The sequence below is a fragment of the Gallus gallus genome, chromosome 2 (assembly GCF_016699485.2).
Source record: "Gallus gallus isolate bGalGal1 chromosome 2, bGalGal1.mat.broiler.GRCg7b, whole genome shotgun sequence".
Taxonomy (NCBI): domain Eukaryota; kingdom Metazoa; phylum Chordata; class Aves; order Galliformes; family Phasianidae; genus Gallus; species Gallus gallus.
The window spans coordinates 62,618,008-62,641,074 of record NC_052533.1 but is presented as its reverse complement, the minus strand read 5'-3'; the positions used below and the strand labels follow the sequence as shown (position 1 = coordinate 62,641,074).

General features: G+C 42.3%; 1 protein-coding gene across 1 annotated transcript in view; it reads right to left on the bottom strand.

The window, feature by feature from the left end:
* Positions 1 to 22,723, bottom strand: part of ADTRP (androgen dependent TFPI regulating protein) — a 31,432-nt gene extending 8,709 nt beyond the window's left edge. The window contains exons 1-5 of the mRNA XM_046937940.1: positions 22,633 to 22,723; positions 21,458 to 21,588; positions 14,114 to 14,248; positions 12,637 to 12,738; positions 2,135 to 2,250 (exon numbers count right to left, since the gene is read on the bottom strand). Coding sequence (XP_046793896.1) covers positions 2,135 to 2,250; positions 12,637 to 12,738; positions 14,114 to 14,248; positions 21,458 to 21,588; positions 22,633 to 22,723 — 575 coding nt within the window. The remainder of the gene's footprint in view (positions 1 to 2,134; positions 2,251 to 12,636; positions 12,739 to 14,113; positions 14,249 to 21,457; positions 21,589 to 22,632) is intronic.
* Between the last annotated feature and the right edge of the window lie 344 nt (positions 22,724 to 23,067).

The following is a 23,067-nucleotide window of genomic DNA, read 5'->3' as shown; positions in this document are numbered from 1 at the left end:
ATTCCTAACAGAGATGAAATATGGGCATATTTTAAGAAAGCCATCGGTGTCTAGATTTGATTTGTGTGTGTGTAGTTTAGGTCTTTATAGATGGTGTGCGATCTATAATGATTTATATTCCCTTACATTGGTAGTTTGATCTTTTCTCCAAAAATACATGCGCAGTTGTAAAGAGTAAGGTTTATTTTATCCCGATCTTTATTGCTAAATTGATATTGCCACTGAAATGGGAAAGAGCTCGCTATTGTTACCTCCTTTCCAAGATTTAAAATGACAGTTCTGAAATTTATATATTCTTCATGGCTTTCAATGTGATGGCTCCAGGAATAAGGCAGGAGATGCAAGATCCATCCATGCAAGAATTAACATGCCGAGCAGTTCTCTTTGCCCTGATGTCCTATAGCTGGAAGCTGCCTTTTCTTTTTAATCCTATGGGTATTCAAAGCTATCAGAGGCAAGTATCTGGTGCAAGAAGTCACCAACTGCTTGATTTCTCACTGCCTTGGAGGGACCTGGCAGCTCTCAGCCCGTTGATACTAGAGGACGGACAGTGTGATGACAACAGTGACAACTCAAAAAGAGGCTTTTAGGGAGCACCCTGTGTTACTTGTGAAACATAAGGCACCCAAATGGGGCTATTTGATCAGCAGATTGCAGCACCAACAGTAAAATATGTGCACGTTAAGATTTCAGTACACAGACAGAAAACCTTTTCTGTTAGTTGGAAGATGTTGTCTCTGGCTTCAGGAACAAGGAAGGCAGATGGGACGTTCCTCGCTGTCTCAGAAGGAGAGAAAGCAACTGCACTATACTACTAAGAAGCCCAGATACAGGTACCAGGGCCCTGGGACACAGTGGAAAAGCACAACAAGGAGCCCAGCGTCATGCAAAGCTAATTCAGAGAAGATACAGGAAGGACCCAAACAAGCAGTATGATCAATTTCTGACAGAACAGGATCTGTGAAAGCTTGCCTCCACCGTTATCATTCCATGGCTGGAAATCAGGGGCAGAAGAGGTTGTCCTATGGGCATGGCACACAGCAGTTTTCTTCTGCATCCACCTGTGGCCTACAAGGCTGAGGCAGGGCGCTTGCTGGGGAGCCAGTTGGGGTGGTATTCCTGTGTGCTTCAGGCTTCCTCGTGGGCATCAGGTGGGACTGACTGGAAAGGAGTTGGCAGGGAAACACGTCTCTCACAGCTGTAATAGTATTAGACTGTGGGCTGGATTAGGATAAATGGCTCCAAACTGGGTTGCATAACATAGAGCTAAAGTCTGCTGCTTCCCAAGCCGCTCCTACAGGTCTCGCATCACAGGAGTGTTTCATTTCTGCCACTTATTTTCTGTTCCTGTGTTTCATTCAGTGGGCTGAGGTTATTTTCACCTAACGGGTGGGGGGAAGGGGGAAGGCTGGATCCCTGTGTGGTTCCAGCTGCTTTTCAGAAAGCGTTGGGTGAGTGTACCCTGAAACTATGCAGATCTTCTCCAGAGCTGAGTCTCAGAGTGATCTGAAACGTTGGCAGCTGCCCATAACCTGGGTGCTAAGAGCAGGAATGGATGCAAACCCAGCTCCGGGGGTGTGTGGCACATAGAGGAGGTGGGTGGAGGGCAATGGACAGGATGAGGTCATGTTAGATGACCTTTATTCTCTCAGGATCCCTCTCAGACAGGGTGGTGATAAAATTGGGTACATTGCTGGCAATGTAGGTGGTGTCCATCAGTGGAGATGGAGGTGGTAGTGGGACAGATGCCTCCTCAGTACCCATTACTTTGCACCTGCCTCTGAGTATCACCTTCTAACTCAGTTTTCTAAATCCAGTCTCATGCCCCTGCGAAATATCAAACTGAGTTCTGCTCCTTTCCTGCTCCCCTGGCTCCTGGACTTGGAGAGTTGGTGTTTCTGATAATGTAGGGTCTTCTTTAAAGAGGATGTGGAAGAGCAGGGGATACCAGGTGTGGCCCCAGGAGCTGTACTTAGTTGGAAGAAACCCACTCATGAGCCTCACCTGGTGTTTAACTAGCTTATCCACAGACCTGATTGTTGTCTGAGGGGGAACTTAGCATATGTGTAGAGCGTGGCCTTGATTTACAGAGCAGGTCACTTGAAGTATGTGTTTTAAAGAACATGGTTCTTACCAACTGACATAAAGAAAAGAGGCACATCCTAACAGGAACAGTCCTTTCTTCTTTGCTGGGTAGCGATGTGGTGTGGCAAGGATTTCCAGGAGAGCAAGTGGCAATACAGCCGTGTGCTGTGGAGAAAAAAGAGTGCGTCAGAGTGGTTGCAGTGCTGCCCACGAAGCTTGAGAGCTAGCATGTGGGCAAAGGGTATGGTACAACAGGACAAAACTATTGCAAAGACTTTCACCAAGTAGTCATTGAAAGAAGTAGTAGTCAAAGAAAAAGAAAAAAAACACTGAACTAGTAATTTTTTGTTTCCCCTGTAAAGTCACAATCTGCTGGATGCGTTTCCTCTTGTCCAATGGAAGTGGTTCTGTTACTTTCAATGTATATGTTTGTCAGAAACTGTGCTGTGTATAAGATATGGTAGTATGGTATCAAATATTTATTGCGGTATGTAGTATGAGATACCACAAGTACACATGAAATTCTTTAGATGCACGTTGATCTCTAAATGCACATGTGTACAGCATGGATGAAAACATTATTTATTTCTTTAAGAGGCAGACATCCATTTTTGTCTGTTGCTGCCAAGTAACAGCTGACTGTACATACTCCCTCAAGACCTCCAGTGCACCTCCGGGAGTTGCTATTCATACCTGGCTGTCGCACTACCAAAACAACCCATCTGTCTCAGTTATCATTTCTCAGAGAAAACAGAGAGAAAAGATTTACGTGATGTTCCAGTTTCTCTCACTGATTGTCACCAATATTCTCTTCTGCTTCACAAGGATATTCTTCAGCTCTATGACCCCGATGGTTGATGGGAGAGGTCTACTTGTATCAGTACAAATTATTTCCTCATTAATTTAACCAGAAAAATGCCTCCAGTGCATACACTCTCTTTTCATATATAATCCCTGTAACTGTCTTTCCCTCCAAAGTCTATGCATTAGGTTGCATGCTGCCTTCATAATGGTGGTTATTTCTGTTTTGTTTTGTTTTTTCCATGAGTGGGCAACTGTCTTCAAACAAAAATGAGATGCCCATGGAAGACAGCAATGATAGAAAACTTCTTTGTCCTCACAATTAGGCTTTAGCCATTCACAGTGGATTTGTCCATTTTGCAAAGCAGATATAAGTCCTGTTTTTCATCTAACATGCAACAGCCTACAAAATTCCTTCGGGTAACAAGAAATGTCCTTGCTAGTCCTTTAATTAATTTAAACACTTTTAATAACTATTAGCTGGTTGCTCCAGCTTGTTTTTTGCTGTACTGAGAATTTAGTACTAGTGACCTGGTGAAATAATCCTTTGTTAAAGCAAACAGTTTTCAGGTAAGGGTTATTTTATATAATTATTTCCTCAGTTTGGGGCTTTTTATTCTCAGAGTGAACACTAAACAAGCACAATTCATCAGTATGATGCTGCTTTAATAGAAAGAGTATATGATGCTCTGGGACAATATTAACAGGAATGTTGTGTGTAAGAGCTGGGAAGTTACTGTTCTACTCTATTTGACACGGATGAGGTTTTGGCTTGCATTCTACCTCTCATCAAGGACACCCCATTTTGACAGGGGCAAGTAATTTGGAACACACTCAGAGAAAGAACAGCACAAATGACAAGAGAACACATGAATGGGAAGTCATAGGAAGCAGTCCAAAGGCGAGTAGAAATGCATTATGGAATCTTGAGAGAAAAGGAAAATGAGCGAGACATTTAAAGACTTAAGATGCTGATACAGCAATGGCTGAAATGATTGCGTTCTCCATACCCATCACAAGTAGGACCAAGAGTGGTTGGCTCAGTTTCCCTCAAGAGAGATTTGGCTTTATGTTGGGAAACACCTCATAAGAAGAAGCAGAGAAGCAAGGACCTAGGGCAGCTGGGCAACCGCTTTACAGAAGAAGCTAAGACAAAAGGTTGGGTGTGTTTCTGCCAAGCCTCAGTTTTCCTCTAGCTTAATGAACTGAACTGGCTCACCAAGGGTTATTGTGCAGACTCCAAAGCTGGTGCAAGAGCATGCAGAAGCAGAGGATGAAAGTATGAAGAAACAGTGGGTCTCCTTTTCTGGTAAGAATGCAGTCATGACTAAGACCACTGTGGCTCTGGGCAGCCTGGTGTCATGGTTGTTGACCCTGCTCATGGCAGGGGGGTAGAAACTACATGATCTTTGAGGTCCTTTTCAACCCAGGCCATTCTATGATTCTGTGATTCTATGATGATGACTACCAGTGTATCTATTTGCTTAACAATCCACTATCTCTTTTCATACATCTTTGTGCTGTCTTACAGTATGGGGATCCCGCAGGAAAAGAGAAAGAGAAAAAGAAGAGAAAGGCACCTCATTTGCAATTTCTCAATTTCTCTTATCTGCTTCAGTCAGATGATGGCTCAAGACATCCCGCCACAGCACTTCGACCTCATCAGACAGCAGAGCAGTGCTCTCTGATACACTCACAGGGAACAGCAGGCCGTTGGCAGCAAAGGCAAGCCCACTATGCTAACGTGTGTTGGCATTGGGGAAGTTTAGGAAACCAGCAGCAGTTGTGAGAGGCAGTTGGGAGCTCTCCTTTTTAATATGTGTTGATTTAGAAAATGCTGATTTGCTGAACTAGTCATTTTTTAGTGGGTCCTCCCCTGTTGGAGGAGTTAGAGAAAATATTCAGGGGCCTGTAGATCAAAAAAAGTTTGAAAGTCACTAGCAAAGCTGAAAATATGGGTACTTCTGGAGATAAACAAAAGTTTAGAGGTAGGGACTAGTTCAAATTTCTGCTCTGCCTGATTTATAAGGGCTTGAAGACGAGTTTCCTTCTTGCTGTAAGAGTACTGGCACCACCAAGAGCAGGAAAACTGTTCAGGAGTAGGGCCACCTGCCTCTTGTTTCGTGAACAGTTTTTCTCAGCTCATGCATCTATCCTGATTTGGAAGAGGAAAGAGGAGAAAGATAAAGTAGGAAAAAGATAAAATGAAAATAGAACAATCTATTGTGTGTAGGAAGGCTCTTTTCCTCTCAAGTCCAATAACGGCACTGGTATAGAATTTATTAATGTATGTGCTGTGTTTTCTATACAAATAATTGTATATTTCTAAACATATTTTGCCATATGTTAACCCAATTTTACATAGCAATGTATTTTCAGCTTTTCCTAGCAAGAAGGTCACTGTGTATGTTAACTAGATGCTCTGTCAAGGGCCATTTATAATTGCCATGCAGATAACTTGTCAAGACAGATAGTTCTCAGTTCATTCACATTCAGAATGATAATGTTTAACCTTTCGGTTTGGGATATGAAGTTTCTCTTTTCTTTCCACGTACAACCTAGAAACCAATTGCTGGCTTGGAAAATGTATGGTGGAATCTTTCCTTGCATCTCTGCTATCCTAGAGTCTGCTGGTGACTTCACATGTTTCTGCCAAGGCCAGTTTGTCCATGAGTGGTAAAATCACGGTGGAATTTCTACTGAATAACAGAGCATGTTTACAAGAGCAGATGAGTTCCTCGTGACACATATTTATACAGCAGATACCAGAGGAAAGCATAGCTTGCCACAGAATGCAGAGCCTGCCCTTTGCCTATGACACTCCGTTAGCTTTCCAGATGACTTCCCTCTCATAGCTGATAGACGCCGACTTTGGCAGCATCATTAGCGATAGGCTGTGTATCATAGCTAATCATATCTGCTGAAAGGCTTTAAAGTCTTTTCACATCCTCCTCAAAAGTGATGTATTTTTTCCCTCTCATTATTTTTACCACTGGTCTCTAGTCCACAGTTCATTAAGCAAACTTTTCAACCCTGTTTAGGTATGCCTTGTCTGAAGAGCACAGCATTTGTATGGGGCCAAATTCAAAGACAAAGTTTTGCTTCTTTCTTTAAAGGAAACACAATAATTACGCTCAGATTGTCACAGATCAAAACAAGTAATTGGCAAAAAATTGCTGGAAACAGTGACTCAGGTTTTTTTTTATTTCAATTAACAGTTTCTCAGTTTCACATATAAACAGTGAAACTGTCAAAAATAATTATCTTGGAGAATAAACTATTTTACTGCAAGGTATGGAACACTGGGTGTAACAACAATGGTCTGTACGGGTCTGGCTGTCAGTGAACTGAACTGAATCACAGAGTCATTTTTTCTCTTGGTAGGAAACCTGTTACTGCTTATTCTTCTGTTCTTTTAAGTATTAATTTACTTGTCTAACAACCTCTGTTTGTCGAGGAAAGCTCTTAGCTCACAAGTTTAGTACAGATAGAAACATTCTGAGTGGCAATTATTTTATTCGTAGAGTGGGAAGAAGGTTATGGGACTTTCAAAATCATCATTTTATTAACAGAAAAACATTTATTTTTCTGAATTCTTTTTACAGTCATTTGACTGAAAAGTCCTCCGTGGCTCTTTTTGTCACTTAGGGTATTCAGCTTGGATTTGATTTCTTTGCTCTTATTCTGACAAACTCAGGTGAATCTGACCTAATTATAAAATTGTAGATTCTTCTTTTTACTCATGAACTTTGGCGTTTGACTGCAGGAGAAAATGTTTCTTAAACGTATGTTGAACTTTGTCTGAAATATTGGCACGCTATCTTGTCTCCTACAGAGAACGATGAAATTATAACATTTTCCTGTTTCTCTCTTCTTTTGTTTCCTGCCCTATGTTGTCAGCTGTTTCCTAGGATACATTTCAGGTTCATGAGTTTAAACTGACATAAACAGTCCTCCCTGGATGTTATTTCCACCGTTGGATAAGACCACATGGAATTTTCACTCCCAATACATGTTATTTTGAGTAATTTGTGTTTGTTTATTCAACACTATATACTTGCTGTGCCGTTGAGAATATAAGTAAAAGCGAGTTTCCTAGGGCTAAGAAGACGGGCTTGGTTAGAGCTGTTGTTCAGCTGCAGGTTCCAGCTTTGCTGAGCTTTTAGTCCATGAGTATTCTCCCCAGAGCTGCTGAGATCACTCACACGCCTAACGCGTGCATTTCAGTTTGACTCAGCTTGACCCTGTTTGACTCCAGAGTCAAGGAAATGATGCCACGGCTGACCATAGCTGTTTGTTTCTCATTTGTCTGCATTTACATACCCTCTGTGTCTGCTTTTCATTAATATGTGAGACTTTAGCAGGGGATTTTCACAAACATTTACCCCTGGCCAAACTAAATTTAATTGGGCTCAGTTGGACACCATTAACTGCTTTTGAAAAATCGCCCGTCTTTTTTTCAGACAAATTCCCAAGAGTTCTTGTGAGCTGAAAGCCATTCATGTTAGATACCCGTGTTTGTGTCTTCTCATAATAAAACTAAATGGCTTCCTGTCACCATAGACACTGTTTAGTTTTATACTCCTCATAACTTTCTGGATCCCGGCATGTCCTCTCCTTTCTTGGCTTCATCTTGAGATAAATTCCCTCTTTGGATTTATTTTGCTAAGATACTCTCTTCATTCAAATGTTTCCATTAAAATCTTATTTTATGGTTTGTCTGCATCTATTTTTAATTCTCTGAATCTCCTTTTTTTTTTTTTTTTTTGAGTGGGAAAAGGGTTAAGCAGCATTGTTCATTAAGATTTTCATTAAGATATTTAGCAACATAACTAATTTTCTCTTGGAGTTGTCAACTGTCTCTTACAATCTTAACCACCATTGCATGCTCAAGAACTCACAAACTATTCAAACTTGTATAGATAGAGTGGGAAGTACAAAGAGTCCTATTATAAGCAGACATGGACCAAATTAATTGGAAGCTACTGCTCAATTTAAGTCCAGCAGCACCCTGCACTGAACTTCAGCTACTCTCTGTGTCTACCTTTCCCGAGCCTATTCATGCTTATCTTAAAGGCATTATGTTTTTCCATGTTTTCAAAGACACATAGGTAGTTTGGGAGCATGTTTGGGAAAATGGATGAAAGATCAGACCAACTGTATGATCAAAGGTAAAGCAGCATTAGAAGTGACATTTCCTGTAGGCATTTTTGCAAACAAGGTCCTGGCTGACTATCTGAATGCTTACTAGCAAATGTTTTCTATCAGTGTCAAGGACAGAATTTTAATTGCATTTCTGCCTGGCATTAGGTGCATAGTCTAGGAGCTGATGTTGCACTGCGTATGGAAGCTGACATGGGACTGACATGACATCCTTTATTGCAGAATACTTTTATCCAGATATTCCTTCTCGGGATGGGACATGGGGACTGCACCTGTGCGCACCAGAGTAGCAGCAGCCAGGAAGGATTCCCTGCCATAACATGTGTCTGTGAAACACATACTTTCTCCTTGAGGAAATGAGCTTATGTCAACAAAAATGGGAACTTCAAGAAAATATATGTAGTGCTGGGGAAAGTAAAGCATTTTTGCACTTAAACTGTGTAGGGTGATTAATTTAACATGCCATATCCCTCATGCACACATTCTTCTTCTTTGCCAAAAGCTGAATGTAATTGGAAGCCTATGAATGTCCGTAGGTGCCAGACAGCTGAAAACAAAACAAAATGTTTGTCTCGTGTTTAAGTTACAAGAATTATTAAGCATTAAATACCAATTGCAAGAATAATTGTTTGAAATGGCCAAAAATGAAACTGTTCTTGTGTACACGTTTGGAGCAGGACTCTAATTGGAGTGGCTTGGACAAGCAGGTTCTGCTCTCACAGTGGTTTGCATCCCCCAGGCCGGTCAGTGTCACAGCAGCTTCCTCAAGTATTGGAAGATATAATCGTCCACATAGATACCCTCATACGTGAGTAAGAGTGAATTGCATTCATACACCTCATTTTCTTTTCCAGATGGAGGTAAACCATACTATTCCAACACGTTTCTGTTGGTGTAGCTGTGTCCACATAGGGAAGGCAATGGCTTAGCTAGATACAAGCAGCTTGTAGACACCAAGAAGCTCCAAGGTGAGAAGAAGAATGTCAGGTCTTGATACTGTTCTGACTGTCAGGGCACCCAAGTTGTTCTTTGACTCCCCTCTATTTTCTTTTTACTTTCAGTTTCTCGTTGGCATTTTAACTTTACCAGGGCAGAGTTCAAAGGTATTTGGAAGGCTCAGATGATGTGGCTTCTGTTGTCTACTTTGCTGAGAGTCTGCCAGGTCAGTGTTATTTTTTTTTTCTTTGCCTCTGTTTATCATTGCTCCGTTTTAATTCCTAGCTATTATGCTTACAAGATCTTCAGAACAGTAACTATTCATAACTACACGTCATTAAAATGCCTAGGATACTAAAATGCTGGTTTTTTTTTTCAAGGAGGGGGGGTAGTATGGCTACATAATATTGTAGGAAAAAGAAAGCTAAGCTAAAATTAGCCACATCCTAAAAATAAAGGAAAATGTATTTTTTAAAAGAAAATTTGCGTTTTACATGAATTGTGACTTGTAGACCAGAAAAAAAATACAAACCTCCTTTATGGAAACACAACTATAGTATTTCCATTTTTGGAAATGCATCTGCTCAACATTGACATATTTTTGAGTGATCTTTTCTGACCCAACATTGCCCTTTTTTGTTTAGCATCCAATTCCATCAACCCCATCAAAATGTGGTATTCCCCTAAACTACCATTAAGTTGAATAATACATGCATGTGATTTAATCCAAGCTGTCTCCAGCAGTTAGTGGTCTTTTGGAGAGTATCCAGATACTGCTTGAAAAGAGATAACTGGGAAAGAAATAAACAATTTTGCTTGACGAATGGACCAGTGTATCTTTTGTCCTAGCCATCTTACTCCAGTATAAAATCTTGTTCAAATACAAGTATTTTCTTGGAGACGTGAGTAGTAGCTTTTTCTTCTTCTGTGATTCTCAAAGCTTGGTACAAAAGCGGCATTGTTACCCCAGCCAAACAGAAGATGGAACTGAGGCAGAGCCTTTGGGGCAAACTCGGTAGGAAGCTATAAGAGAACCCCAGGTAGCTTGAAGTATTGGGCTTCCCTCAGTTATTAGTAAGATTCTTTTCTGCATTAGCCATCTTTTCTGCAGAATAGGAAATGTTTCAGCTGAGACTGCTAAAACTTGCCTAAAATGGAAGCTCTGGATGATTCTGGCTACCTGGTAGGAAGGCGCTCACACCTTCCCACTCTGAGAGCAGAGAATGTGAGAAAAATAAGTGGCTAGTTCATTTTTGTAGGGAAAATGCTAAAGCATCACTGTGGACTCAAGAAGCTTTATATTTCCGAAGTGATTCTGTATGCTTGTTTTTTAGGCTCACTCTTTAGTTACATAACAACATATGCTTTGCTTATTTACCATGTTAAAATAGGCTGAGATAAACTCCCACTGCAAATGATACAACACTGACGTATATTGCTGATACACTGATGTCTTTTTCCACCAAAGTCACATAGATGCTGCCTCAGTCTGCTGTGAAATGTCTGTAATCTCCGAGCCATAAAGCATAGCAATGTGCGAGAAAGTGAACAAAAGAAAAAGCATCTGCTTGGCAATCAGTACCTGGGAGGTTGTCCCTTAAAATGTTGGTAGCCCCCCAGATCTTCCCAGTGAGTATTTTGGACTGGAAGAAAGAAATACCTCAGCTAAGACTGAAGACCTGAATGCTGTTGTGCTGGAAATAAAGCTTTTTGTAATACTGAAAGAGAGCTATTTTTTCTGAAGGGCACTGAGGATTTATTTCCAAATCTTCATCGTGGCATTATGAGAATCTTTGCCTTTGGCAAAAATATCTTTGCTACACACCTCACCTGCTTCCACAGTGAGGAAGAAGTGGTAGATCTATGACATACTTTCTTTCGGAGGGCTTATCAGATTTCTTCCAAGCTGGACAGTGCACTCTGATGAGTGGTGTGCAGATGACTTCTAAGAGGCTCCACGATGAAAAAGTGTCCCAAAACACACGGATTGTCAATAGCAGGGATCAGTCTGCACTCATGGCAGATGTCTTACGCTCAATAGCTAAGGGAAGGAAAATGTACCACCCAGGAACTGTCAAGCACAAGATGTCTGCAGTGTATTAAGAGCTTTAGAAATAAAATACCAGGTTGTGATAGAGGTTTGCTTTATGTGAAGTTTCTCTCGTCAAAATAATTTTGAGGAAGAATTGTTTTCCTTTTTTAACACTCGTTTTTGACATTTCTGAAATGGAAAAGCTTTTTGTTGTTGTCAAAATGACTCTGTTATGAAATGTAGATGTAGGTAGGGTAAGGAAGATGTTATAACGAATGCATTTTAGGAGTTCCTGCAAATAGTTCTACCTCATGAAATAAAACTGTAAGTTCTTGCAGCTCCTACCCTTCCGTGTCATAAACAAATGTGGAAATGGAAAGGGCAAATTCTCAGCTGTGTGCCGGGATTAAAACAAGAAGCAGAGTCCGTTTCCCCTCACCACCATCCTGTACGCTCCCCTCCCCCAGTACATCTTCTACTGTGAAGATTACAAAATTCAGCCAGCCACCAATACCCAACTCTGGATGTGAAGCCAGTATGGTATTGAGGACAAAAGGAATCTTTTCTGGATTTAAGAAGGAACGGTGCCCTTTTCCATCCATTCAGAGGTTTGCACTGCTGCTTAAGAGCCCCAGTGGAGACAGATTGGTGGGCAGAGAGCAGGTGATAAGGTTAAAAGTGCACTATGGCTGCTGTTTATCAGTCGGATATCAGCAGTGCGGACGTGCCTATGTGTGTTTGGATTCCAGGCACATACATTCGAAAACACGCATCTCAACCAAAGGGCTACTCAAAACTCTTAACAAATTTACCTTAAAAGCACAGCAGGGCTGCTGCAGTGGGTTGAAAAGGGGTGCACTGAAGAAATGAAGTCCGGAGAGAAGTGAAGCTGAGACTTCTGTGCGCTTATTTCATACTTTCTGGCTCCTCCGATTCAGTCTAGCTCTGAACCTCCCCCTTCTCTCCCCCTTCCCATGAGCCCCATGAGGCCTCCCTGACCTTACAATCCACCCACGGTTTCCATGTTACTGTCATCCTCCTTACACTTGACTGATGAGAAATATGTGATTATTTAACACATCATAAAAACAGCCAGAGCAAATGAAGGAGAAATCTGGAAAGTATTTTTAGAAATCTGTAAACAATCATTTCAATTCAGCTATTCAAAGCTGTGCACACGTTAGCTTATTAGCTGTTGAGCTGTCAGATGTTCTTTGGTTCTTTCACCTTTTTAAACTAAAATTAAGAAACACTTTGTTATACTCCCAGCCGTTTTGTATGCCATAGACTTCTGTTTGCAGAAACAATTTCTTTTTCGAGCTACAATAAACAGAGAAGGTTTTTCTTCCCTGTGATTGCACATCATTTCATTGGCTTCAGAGGTTTGACAAGCAATGATTCACTGACATTCCTGGTGTGCTAAAAGGCTTCTCGAGGCAACTTCGAGCACATGCATCTGTTTGTTGTGTACAGCTCAACATCAACGTCAGATAAGCAGGAAGGAGGAGGTGAGAAAGAAGAAGATGTAAAACTTTTCTGGAAAGATGCCCAATGCAATGGTGGGACGCACATTGCCAAGGCTCTCTGCTGTGCAAGAGGCAGGGGTGTTTGTTACTCACCATGGTGTGATTTAACCAGGATGGAATGACTCCATCAAGGCTTTTGGGGTAAACCAGCTCTCGGTTGTAGGTATACAGGATCCAAAAGGATATAGAAACAAACTGGAAACAAAACACAAAAGGTGGAAGACATTTCAGAAGGAGAGAAATGAAATTGATGGGATTTGGATAGTGCTTTCATTTTTGAGAAGGTAAAATATCTTCCTTATGAAAAATGGTGATATTGCCAGATAATCTTATGTATCTTGCATGTTACAACATAAAGAATTTACATTGAGGTGCAACGTTCTGTGCTGATAATGTGAGAAAACTCCTTTTATAAACTGACAGCACTGACATTTCTGTGGAATGTGTGATTAGCTTTAAATGTTTTTTCCCTTTGCAGATGGGATTTTTTGATGGTCTAGAAGTTCTCTTTGAGGGATTGGCTGTCAAGCCACACTGCTCTGTAATGAAGTAAAAACAGACCTTGCTAAGGCAGTTCACCTAAAACTTACTCTACCTTCACAATTCATAAGTCTAATTTCTAATTTTCAGGTGCAAGCGACGTGGTGGGCACCCATCTTTTCCAATAAAGGAGGACTTACAGTGGGAGAACTGAAAAGGAGGAAGCAAACTCTGGTGTCAGCTACCAACAGCTGGATTTGCAGTTTCTTGCCCTGGCTTTGTATTTGAGCATACATCATGTCTCCTGGAAATAAGCTGGAAGAATGTGACTATATTGTGCCTCCATGCTGATGAAGATGCATGGGGGATAGGACAGCACATGGTGAATATCGCTGTGCAGGGAAGATAAATTAGCCCATGCCACTGTCTCCATCCCTGGCAGAATTTCTTTAGTGAGCCAGATGGCTGAGCTGCTTGGGGACAAGATTTAAGCAGTGTTTCTCAGCCCTGTGAGATTCAGAGGTGATTGCAGGCTTCACTCACACAGTGGTACCCACTTGTTAAAGTAACCCATGGGTTCCAAAACTCAATACCAGACAAACAGTGCTGTCTGTGAGGGAGTAGGTGGTCCATGGTGAATCTGATGTAGGCTATGACAATAATTAATGTCCTGTGAAGCTGTATCTCTCTGGTGCTTATTTTAAGTCATGCTGGAGTCGGAGAAGGATGTGCGAGGTGCTGTTGTCTCCCAAGCACCCTCTCATGTCCTCCTGGCCCATGCTGCCCTTTTGAGAAATGCCCTAAGTGGATCACTCCAAAGCTATTTGGAACATAAGATTAACAGAGGGGTTATACTTCACCCTTTGGGGTCAATCTCTGTTCATTCGGGGACAGCAACCCTAAAATTTTCACAAGAAGCTTTGTATTCAATCATGGATGCTAAAGGCTTACACTGTCTGCTCTTCTAGATGGTCCAAATCTGTTTTCAAATGGTAATAGAAGGCCTACAATCCTTATTTGTTTGACATACATGAATGTTTTGCTATTCACATCTATGCAAATGTTATTTTTATGTACAGAGGTTACTTACTGTGGACACTGGGAAAGCCAGGACACTGAAAAGAAGGTCTCTGCTGGAAATTACGCACTTAGCACATCGCAGTTCCTTAATTAGCCTCAAGACATCAGCCAGGAAGGACACCCCATAGAAGACAGCCTGCAAAAACTAAAGTAATTACATCTAATGAGGGAAACTCATCCAGCTTTAATTAGCATGTTCCTTACTGAACTCCATTCTTGCTCTTCAGGGAGCTGTTTTGTTCATGAGCTGCAAGCCCGCGTGAGGGAAATAGCTGTGGGCTAAATCTTTTTTACTAACTGAAAGTGATTAAATAAAGTAGTTTGGGAGATAACTTTAACGGTATCTCGTTTAACAGACTAAACAGAGATGTGTCATGTGATTCAGATCCAGGAGTGGAAGGACATGTTGAAAGCAGCTCCATCGCGCCTTATATGTTAATTGTTATGTTCAGTGTATCCGAGGAGGAACAGAAGTGAACAAAATTTGGAATATGCCAGGAGATGTTTCCTGTAAGGGAATTGCTTGATAGTTTCTCCCATGGTTTAGTCAATGCTGGCTCTTCTCTCTGGGTACTCGTAGTGCAACTGACCCCAGGGCCGTAGGAGCCAAGGAGTTCAGGATGCTCCAGTATGAAAACCAGCTGCGGAAGTCACCAAACCAGAATCTCTGTTGCTTAACTCAGGGGGATTCAGGGAAGGATTTCAAGTGGTTGGAAGCAGAGATCCAGACTTTACTAACTAACAGTTTGTACATTAGAACATTTCTAACTAATGAATTTTGGAGCGCGTATGGGATTTTTCTTATAAATCATATGCAAGTTATGAGTGTAGGGCTGCTTAGAGAAGATGGTAGGAGGATTTTGTAAACGATCAGGTAAGTGCAATGTGGCAAAACAGAATTCTGCAAATTGCGTGTGAAATTGTGTGTGAAATTGTGTATGAAATTGTCAGAATGTCGTGGTTTAAGCCAATACTGCTTTTTCTGATTACTTTGTTTTCTCTCACAGTGCTACACAGCAACTCATGCTGAACCAGATGTGTCAGACACACAAAGCCTAGCAGAAAAAAATCTTCTGCTATCTCGCATTCAGACAGCTGAGTCTAGTTTGGTTCTGTTAATTCACGGGGTGGCCTCTTCTTTAAGGCTAGTGTGGACCAAAGTGATGCAACATGGGGAAATCAGCCTTCAGCAAATTCTGGACCAGCTGCTGATGCTCAAATGCTGTGTTACAGCTTTCAGGATGAGATCTCTTTTGCCATGATCTTATTCTGAATCAATGTTTATTTCGAGAAAAGTATCTGAAGTTGTTGCTGATTACTTCATTAGTTTGTGAAGGAGCCGAGAAGGGTGGTGCTTGGGAGGGGACAGAATTAATGCAACACTTCTCCTTCCAGAATCCCTGTTGTGAAAAGGATTGAGGGAAGGAAGGACTGATTTCACCATACCCACCTTCACACTAGTACTTCTGCAAGCTTTGATAGAACATTTTAGAGTCCAAGGTGACTTGCATGCAGCCACTCAGGATGAGGTCACACATCATCTGGTTCAGCTGCAAAACCTCACGTCTCTTCTATAGAGCATGAGGTGAACAGCTGCATTTTTTGTATAAAAATACACACGTGGTTTTGTTCAACCCCAAGGTGTCTAAACCAGCTCTTTAAATGTGGTTCCCAGCACAAATTCATAGAATTGTAGAATGGCTTGGGTAGGAAGGGACCTCAGAGATCATCCAGTTCCAATCCCCTGCCACAGAGAGGATTTCCACACAGTGCCAGCCAGGGTCCCATGTGACCTGGCCTTAAATGCCTCCAGGGATGGAGCATCCACAGCTTCTTTGGGCATGAATCTGAATCCACTTGGGGATTCAGCCCTCCAAATCATGGTTCTGGTTCATAGAAGTATGTGTCAAGGTATAGTGTGCTTAGAGCCACACACACACTCAACCCAAACACGTCCGAGTGCTTGGCCTCACCAAAACCAAGACCAACCACTTCAAGAGCTAAGAAAAGCCTGGTAATAAACAGAAGCTCTTGTTACACCCTGTAGAGCCAGCAGTAACTTTCTGTAAAAAGCCCGAAAAATGAGCATGAGGGTGGTGACAATCTGGTGACACACAGTGACTAATGACCAATAAAGGAGCTAGGGAAAGGCATGGTTCCCAGAGGATGGGGCTATTATTATCCCGTTCGTGTTCAGCCTTATATTAGTCATGGGACAGAGATAGGCTTCTCCCTCCCCATGACCCTTCAAAGTTAATTAAAATAAACGTATCTGAAAAGAAACACAAAGTTCCAAAACAGCCATGTCAGTCTGTTAAATATTCTGTCTTATTTAGGGGAGAAGAATGCTATCTTCTGAATGGAAAGTACTCATCCAAATATGTAACCCAATCCATTTCTCTAGCTGAGCACTAAGAGCATCTCCTGGAGAAGCCTGAATTCTGTCTCAGCAGCTCATTCTATGTACTGCTCATAGCTCAACCCACGTCCGTCAGTGTGGATTCAAAGAGTTTTCAGTCACTTTGTGATCACCCTGTATTTTCAGAAGCAATGGAAAGACACGCAAATAATTTTCAGAGCAGAAAATTGAACCTAGCAAGAACCATCTCTCTGACAGGATGGGCCAATGGTGACTTAAAGCAGAGCTCCCATCTTGCAGTCTTCCAAACTTGCTCTTATTCCTGTAAGAAAAAGGTGCATCCAAATCTTACAGCCCTTCACTAATGGACTAGATGACCTTTAAAGATCCCTTCCAGCTCAAATGATTCTATGAATGTTGAGAAATGTTGGGAAAATGTTGAGATTTAAAGAAAAAAGAGAGAAAAAAATTGACATGAAAGTGTGAAATTATTCTAGATGCGCTGTCAATTTCCCAAAGATTGGAAGCATTCAGAAAGCTAACAACTAACCCAAGGGGGAGAGTACGGATATGACAATCCCTTTTGGAGAGATGTTGCTTTCCTTTGCAGACCCTGCACAACTCCATGGTGCTAGGTGCTGTAGAAACCCTTCATTTGCCAGATCAGTTTTCCAAACTAAGAGTCACTGTGACAAAGGAAAACCATAACTTCTATCTGCTTCACTGATCAAAGGGGTGTTTCTGTTTAACTGACCTGGCACGATTCACTTTCACATGTAAGATCAGCTGTATGTACATACTGAATTCTCAAACTTGTAGAAATAAACTGGGCATCACACTGTGCCCTGAAGGGGAAACAAATCTAATAATTTGGAGTGACCTATTTGATATAATAGTCAACATTTAGTGCAGACATGTGCCTTCACATATCTGAAAAATAGGTGTACTAAATGCAAGGTCTATTTGGAAATATGTAAAAAAAAGCTTTCAGAAGAACTGAAAATACCTCAATTATATGAGGCAAAAGCATAAGGATAAAATGGGGCAGGAATGCAATTAATAGTTTTTAAAGGTGCGGTGTGCTCATTGCTCAGTGATTTACTAATAGATTTATGGCAGAGAGCAGACTTTCATGAGCTCAGCTATTTCAGGCAGTGAATGATTCTGTTTGTATTCTTTTGTATCACAGGCAAATAAATACAGAACTGCTTTTATCTAATATTTCTGCTTGTTCGCTGGTCAGTCAATTAACTCCTTTAGTGCAAAATCCACTTTCCTTTTTTTTTTTTTTTACTATTACAAAAATATTGTTTCCTTTCTGTATCTCTATGGCTATGATCACCAGGTAGATAAAAGACAGTGAAGGAACGTGAGAGCTGCAGCCCTCCTGGGAGCACTGTGTGTCTGGCAATGCACTGTGCACAGTGCTCGAAGAAGCCTGTATCTAGAAGAAAATCCTCCAGCATCCCTCCTGCAGAGCTGGGAGTCAAACTGCATTCCCACCTCCTGGAAATCATAATGTTTCCCTATATTTCCATAGCAGATCAGAGCGAGCTGGCCACAGCAGCTTTCTGCTGGATTGTATTTAGTGCCTTTTTAAAGTGCAATTCCAAACTGGTAGGAGGAATTTTTTGGGAAAGTTTCCAAATGATGCCAGAAGCCAGGCAATCATGGTCTGGCAGGAAAGAGGTAGAAGAGCTGAACCAGAGCTCTGCATGGCTCTGGGGGAAGCTTCAAGGGCACAGCTCAGCATGGTGGCTCCTCTGCATCAGCACAGTATGCTGGGAGCCTCTCTTTTCCTGCCACTTTTCCATGGCATTGTGCTGCCTGGTACCCTGAGGCACTCCTGGGCCTATTCCCAGTTGTGCAGGAGTACAGCACAGTGGTTTTTTTTGTGGGCATTGGCATAGGGAAGGAGCTATCTGGGCAACCACTGATTTTCAAGGGATGCAAGGAAATGCAATGCTGGGAACATGCACCTTAGAGGCGGGCTCCATCCCATGCAGCAGAGTTGGGGTGTCAGGTAGCTTCTCTGAGGCAGAAGCGTTGCCAACCATGGAAGAGGAATTTTGCACTCCCTGCACTATTGCCACCTTTTCTGTGTCAGAGGAAGGCAGCCTCTCACTACCTCCCTGCTGACTGACAGCTCCATCGTAGAGTTGGTACGAGATCAATGCATGGTTAAAGACTGGAGATGAAAGACCGGAGAAGTGGAGCAAGGGCCCCCGCTCACAGGGATTTAATGGGACCGGAGCTGCTCAGCAGATTCATAAATGAGCTGGGGAAGGGAGTGAATGTGGAGGTGGCAAAGCTTTGTAAGTCTTTTTCTATTTTTCTTTTTCTGTCAAAGCTAAGCCTGACTGTGAAATTGCCAAAGAATCTCAGGACACTGAGTGCCTGAGAGATCAGATAGAAAGGCAAAAATCAGTGTTGGTAAATGCAGTGCGGAGCATTTCAGGATAAAAAGCATCTTCAGTTACATGTTTTGAAATGGTAGGCTCTAAATTAGCTATAGCTCTTCAGGGAAGAAATGTGGGACTCAGTGTGGACAGCTGCCTCACACTGCTGGCTCCTTGCTCAATGGTCATTGGAAAAAAAACCCAGAAAGTTAAGACTTGGTTTAATGAGAACCATTGGTGATGGGTGGATGGTTGGACTGGGTGATCCTGTGGGTCTTTTCCAACCTCGGTGATTCTATAATTCTACGATTCTATGACTTTTTCAAAAACAAACAGACTGGGAAACACCTTTAAGCCACTATATATATACGTGTGATGTTCTCAGAGCTCAACCACTGCAGCCTGGCCTACTTACCCCTTCCTGCATAAGCATAAGGAGAAAGGCAACAAGGAAGTTTTAATGAAAGAAGCGGCCCTTTGTGAAGAGAGATGAAAAAGACCAAGACTTTCAGCTTGAAGAAAAGAATAACCAGGGGAGGAAATCTCGGAGAGGTCTGTAATGAGTAGCAAAGAGAAAGCGAACGAGGATGGACAATTAAATTGTAACATAGCAGTAAATGTGCGCCCAATTCATGGTGAAAATGAAAAGCTCTTTCAAAATGAATTGCTCTTTCACACAGGGCATCGTACTGTGGAACTCATTGCCATGGGACATGGAAGGAACCAGAAGTATAAACAGGTATGACTTTTGTTTATAGAGATGAGAAGTAGGCTTTGAGTAAGTACTAGCTATCTCAGCTTAGTTTTACCTTCTGATTGGGTAAGTCTGGATGCCACTGGAAGGCAAGCTGAGAGGGCAGAACTGTGGAAAGATCATTTTACACCTACATATAGTCTTGTCTTTGTGCATGTAGCCTTTCCCTGATCAACCGCTAGATACTAAGTTCAAGGGAACCTACGTACCCATCCCAATGGGTACTTCTGCTTCTCAAAATGCTGGGAGAGGGGCATTTGTTTACTCTTCTCAATCTAATGCCTTAGGGGTTTGTGGCATACTGGGTGGTAGATCTCAGTATAACTGTGCCAGGGATGCAGGATGGAGGTGCTGCTTTGACTTGAGGGCATGGCTGGTGCTTTAGTGGGGACAGTTTTAATCCAAAAAAACCACAAAGGAGAGGAGCTGGGGACACAGAGAGCAGCTTGTCCAGGACTTAACTACAGATGTTTTAGGCTACTGACAGATGTCCCAGCATGAAGTACTGAATATCCATAAAGTAGTTGAATCCTGGCCATTTGATTGTTGGCATTTTAGAATAAAATAAAATAAAATAAAATAACATAGAAAATTTCACAAAAAGTCTAAGTGTACTGATATGAAGATAAGTCAGCAACAAACCACTCATATGTCATCCTCACTGAAGCAATACATATGCCCTCATAGTTCCATTTGGTGCTTGCCCACTGACAGGGACCCTGTGGCTCCTTGAAGCCCAGACTGGTATCAACCACTTTGTGTGCCATTAATTTGGTTGCAAATATTTCCTTGAATAACATAAAGAGTGAGGCTGGAAGGGACCTAAATTTCCCAAATCCCTGAGGGTGTCCAAAAGCCCTTCTTGGAGCTGGGGACACCTTAGGCTTCCAATGAACACTGCAGCGAGGTGTCCCCTTCTGAAGAGTAAAATTAAATATAAATACATCCAGTGCCAGGCTTCCCACTGATACTTAACTCTGACTGTCACATAGAACAAACAAAAGACCAAAGGGACCTCCATCCCCTTGGTCACCTTCAGGTTAGCTGAAATCCATCATCTGCAGGAACCCACTCCCTGTGCTCAGCTTTTCTACCCCACTGCTGTCATCATCACGAGTCACTGATGAACCTCTTGGACTGTGAACAAGCGCTCAACCTCAAAATATCTCATCACTTTCATATTATGTCTGCTTCATATAATATCAGCATAATAGGAGAACCAGAACACATTATCGTCTACATTTTTCAGTGTAATTTCAGGAAATGCAGCAAACAGTTGACAGCACTATTAAAACACATGTAATAATGTCATTAGCATCTCTCTGAAGGCTGGAATTTCTTCCCCTTATGTTCTAAACTGATTTTCTAACTCTGAACGCTTAAATTATCACTATGCCATGCTTTGTTTCAACCATTCTTGAATTTACAGGAAATGCAACCTACTAAAGAGTGGAAGTCAGATTGCAAGCAGCATGATAACATGCATTGCTGTTGCTTAACTGCTAGTTAAGGTCAGATTGCATGCATCAGTCCTGCTGGACAGACTCTACTTTGTGCCCTCCCTTCTCTCTGGTAGCTCATCTCTCACAAAGAGGCAGCTTGCTGTGGAGTACTCACTTTTCAGAAGCCAAGCAGCTTGCCAGCCAATGCTCTTTCTGCATAAAACCTGTGACTACATTTCACTGCACAAGCACAGGCACCCACTGAGCACCCTTTGGGCTATAAACCGTTAAAGGAAGCAGTTTAACAGCAGCAAATCCACCAGCTGCATATGTCTTGAGGCACAGACGGCAGACAAACAAATAGACATATTGGTATCACTGTACAACACAATTTGCTTACCAGATTGAGGACTGTCAAATATTTCCACTGCCCACCGTAAAGGAACACTTCAGATGGCCGTTCTTCTGTTCTTAGATGTGTGAGTGAATAGAGGACAAAAAAATACCAGGCAAGAACAAGGCAATGGTAGGCTGCGAGAGTAGAGATTTCCATGCTTTAGCAAAAAGCAAGTGGTAATCGGTCTGAAAGCAGCTTTTCTTTTAAGGCCCTCAGTGGCTGTGCATGGGAGGCAGCAGGGAGGGAGGGATTGTTGCTTCTGAGAAGACTCAGGCCCCCGTGCCACTTTATCACGTTGGTAGGAATATTCACAATGCTGTGAACCTTGCTTCTGTTTTTCCCCTTTTTACTGCAAAGAGAGGCTGGAGGGGGACGGGGCGAGAGGAAGAATAGGCTTACTCCCTGGATTTAAATGCCTCGCTCAAGATTAGCAAAGATTAGTTGCGGAGTTACATAAGTTTTTTGGTGGTTGGTTTGTTTGTTTGTTTGTTGTCTTTTTTTTTTTAAAGCAAAAGTCTCTGGGGGAGCTTTGCTACTGATTTTGTGTAACTGACTGTGGTGCAAACAAGTGAGTGAAAACAGGCACCATTCAGCTCGCTTGTAGCTCCAGGTATAAGCACATCTCTGGTGCATTTTGAGCAGCCTTTGTGACCGCCTTCCCTTGTGCCAAAGGGAAACACAGTGCTCAGTGAAAGAGAAACTGAGTTGTTAATAGGCTGGGGAGGTGGGAGGGAAGCTGAGAGGATTAGTAGGCAAAGGTTCTCTGGGTTGAAAAACACTGAGTGTTGACATTTTTAATAGGAAAAGGCTCAGCCTCTTCCGCACTGCTGTGTGCAGCTGGAGCCCTTCACAAACGAAACCCCGGTGGGGATGGAGACACGAGGCATGGGCATGGGTGACAACACCAGAGCACTGCGCAGAGCCCCTCACCCACCTGCTCCCCAGCGCTGCCATCCAGACAACCTCTCCCACAGTGTGACCAGCTGGGGTAGAGGGGAGCAGAACTAGCACTCACACCACAGACACAGAGTGAAGATCTCATGGAAATGCTCATTTTTTCCTCCCCTCCCACCTTGCCCGAATGCCTTGATTAGCACTGGACATTACACCCAACACTTCCTATCTGAGACCCCATAATCGCAGTGCTGCCAGCCGTAATTGCCACCCAGGTATTTTACCATGCTCGAGCCCTGCAGGATGTAGCAATGGAGTGCTCCTGTCACCACTGCAAAGGCTTTCCTTGGGCAGGGCTTGGCTTTGGCCAAGCATATTGCATAAAATGATGTCTTTTTGCACTTCCACTTGTCCTAGAGGGAGCACTGAGCAATCTGCTGTGTTTTGAGTTGGTTTGTTTTTTACTCCTGGATTTATTTTTCCTCTCTGATACTGGACATAAGGCTCCATGTGGGCTGATTTGCTATGAACTCAGGCAGTGATTTGCATGTATGTTGGGAAATAGCCCTTTCAGTAAGACTTCATTGACCTCTCCCCTGGTTCAGACTAACCACATCCCAATACCCTAAGCATTCCAGCCCAAAGGAGATATTTCTGACTCATTTACGACGATGTAGATGTAGATGCTTTTGTGGTTGTTTGAGGTTGGAGGAGAAAAC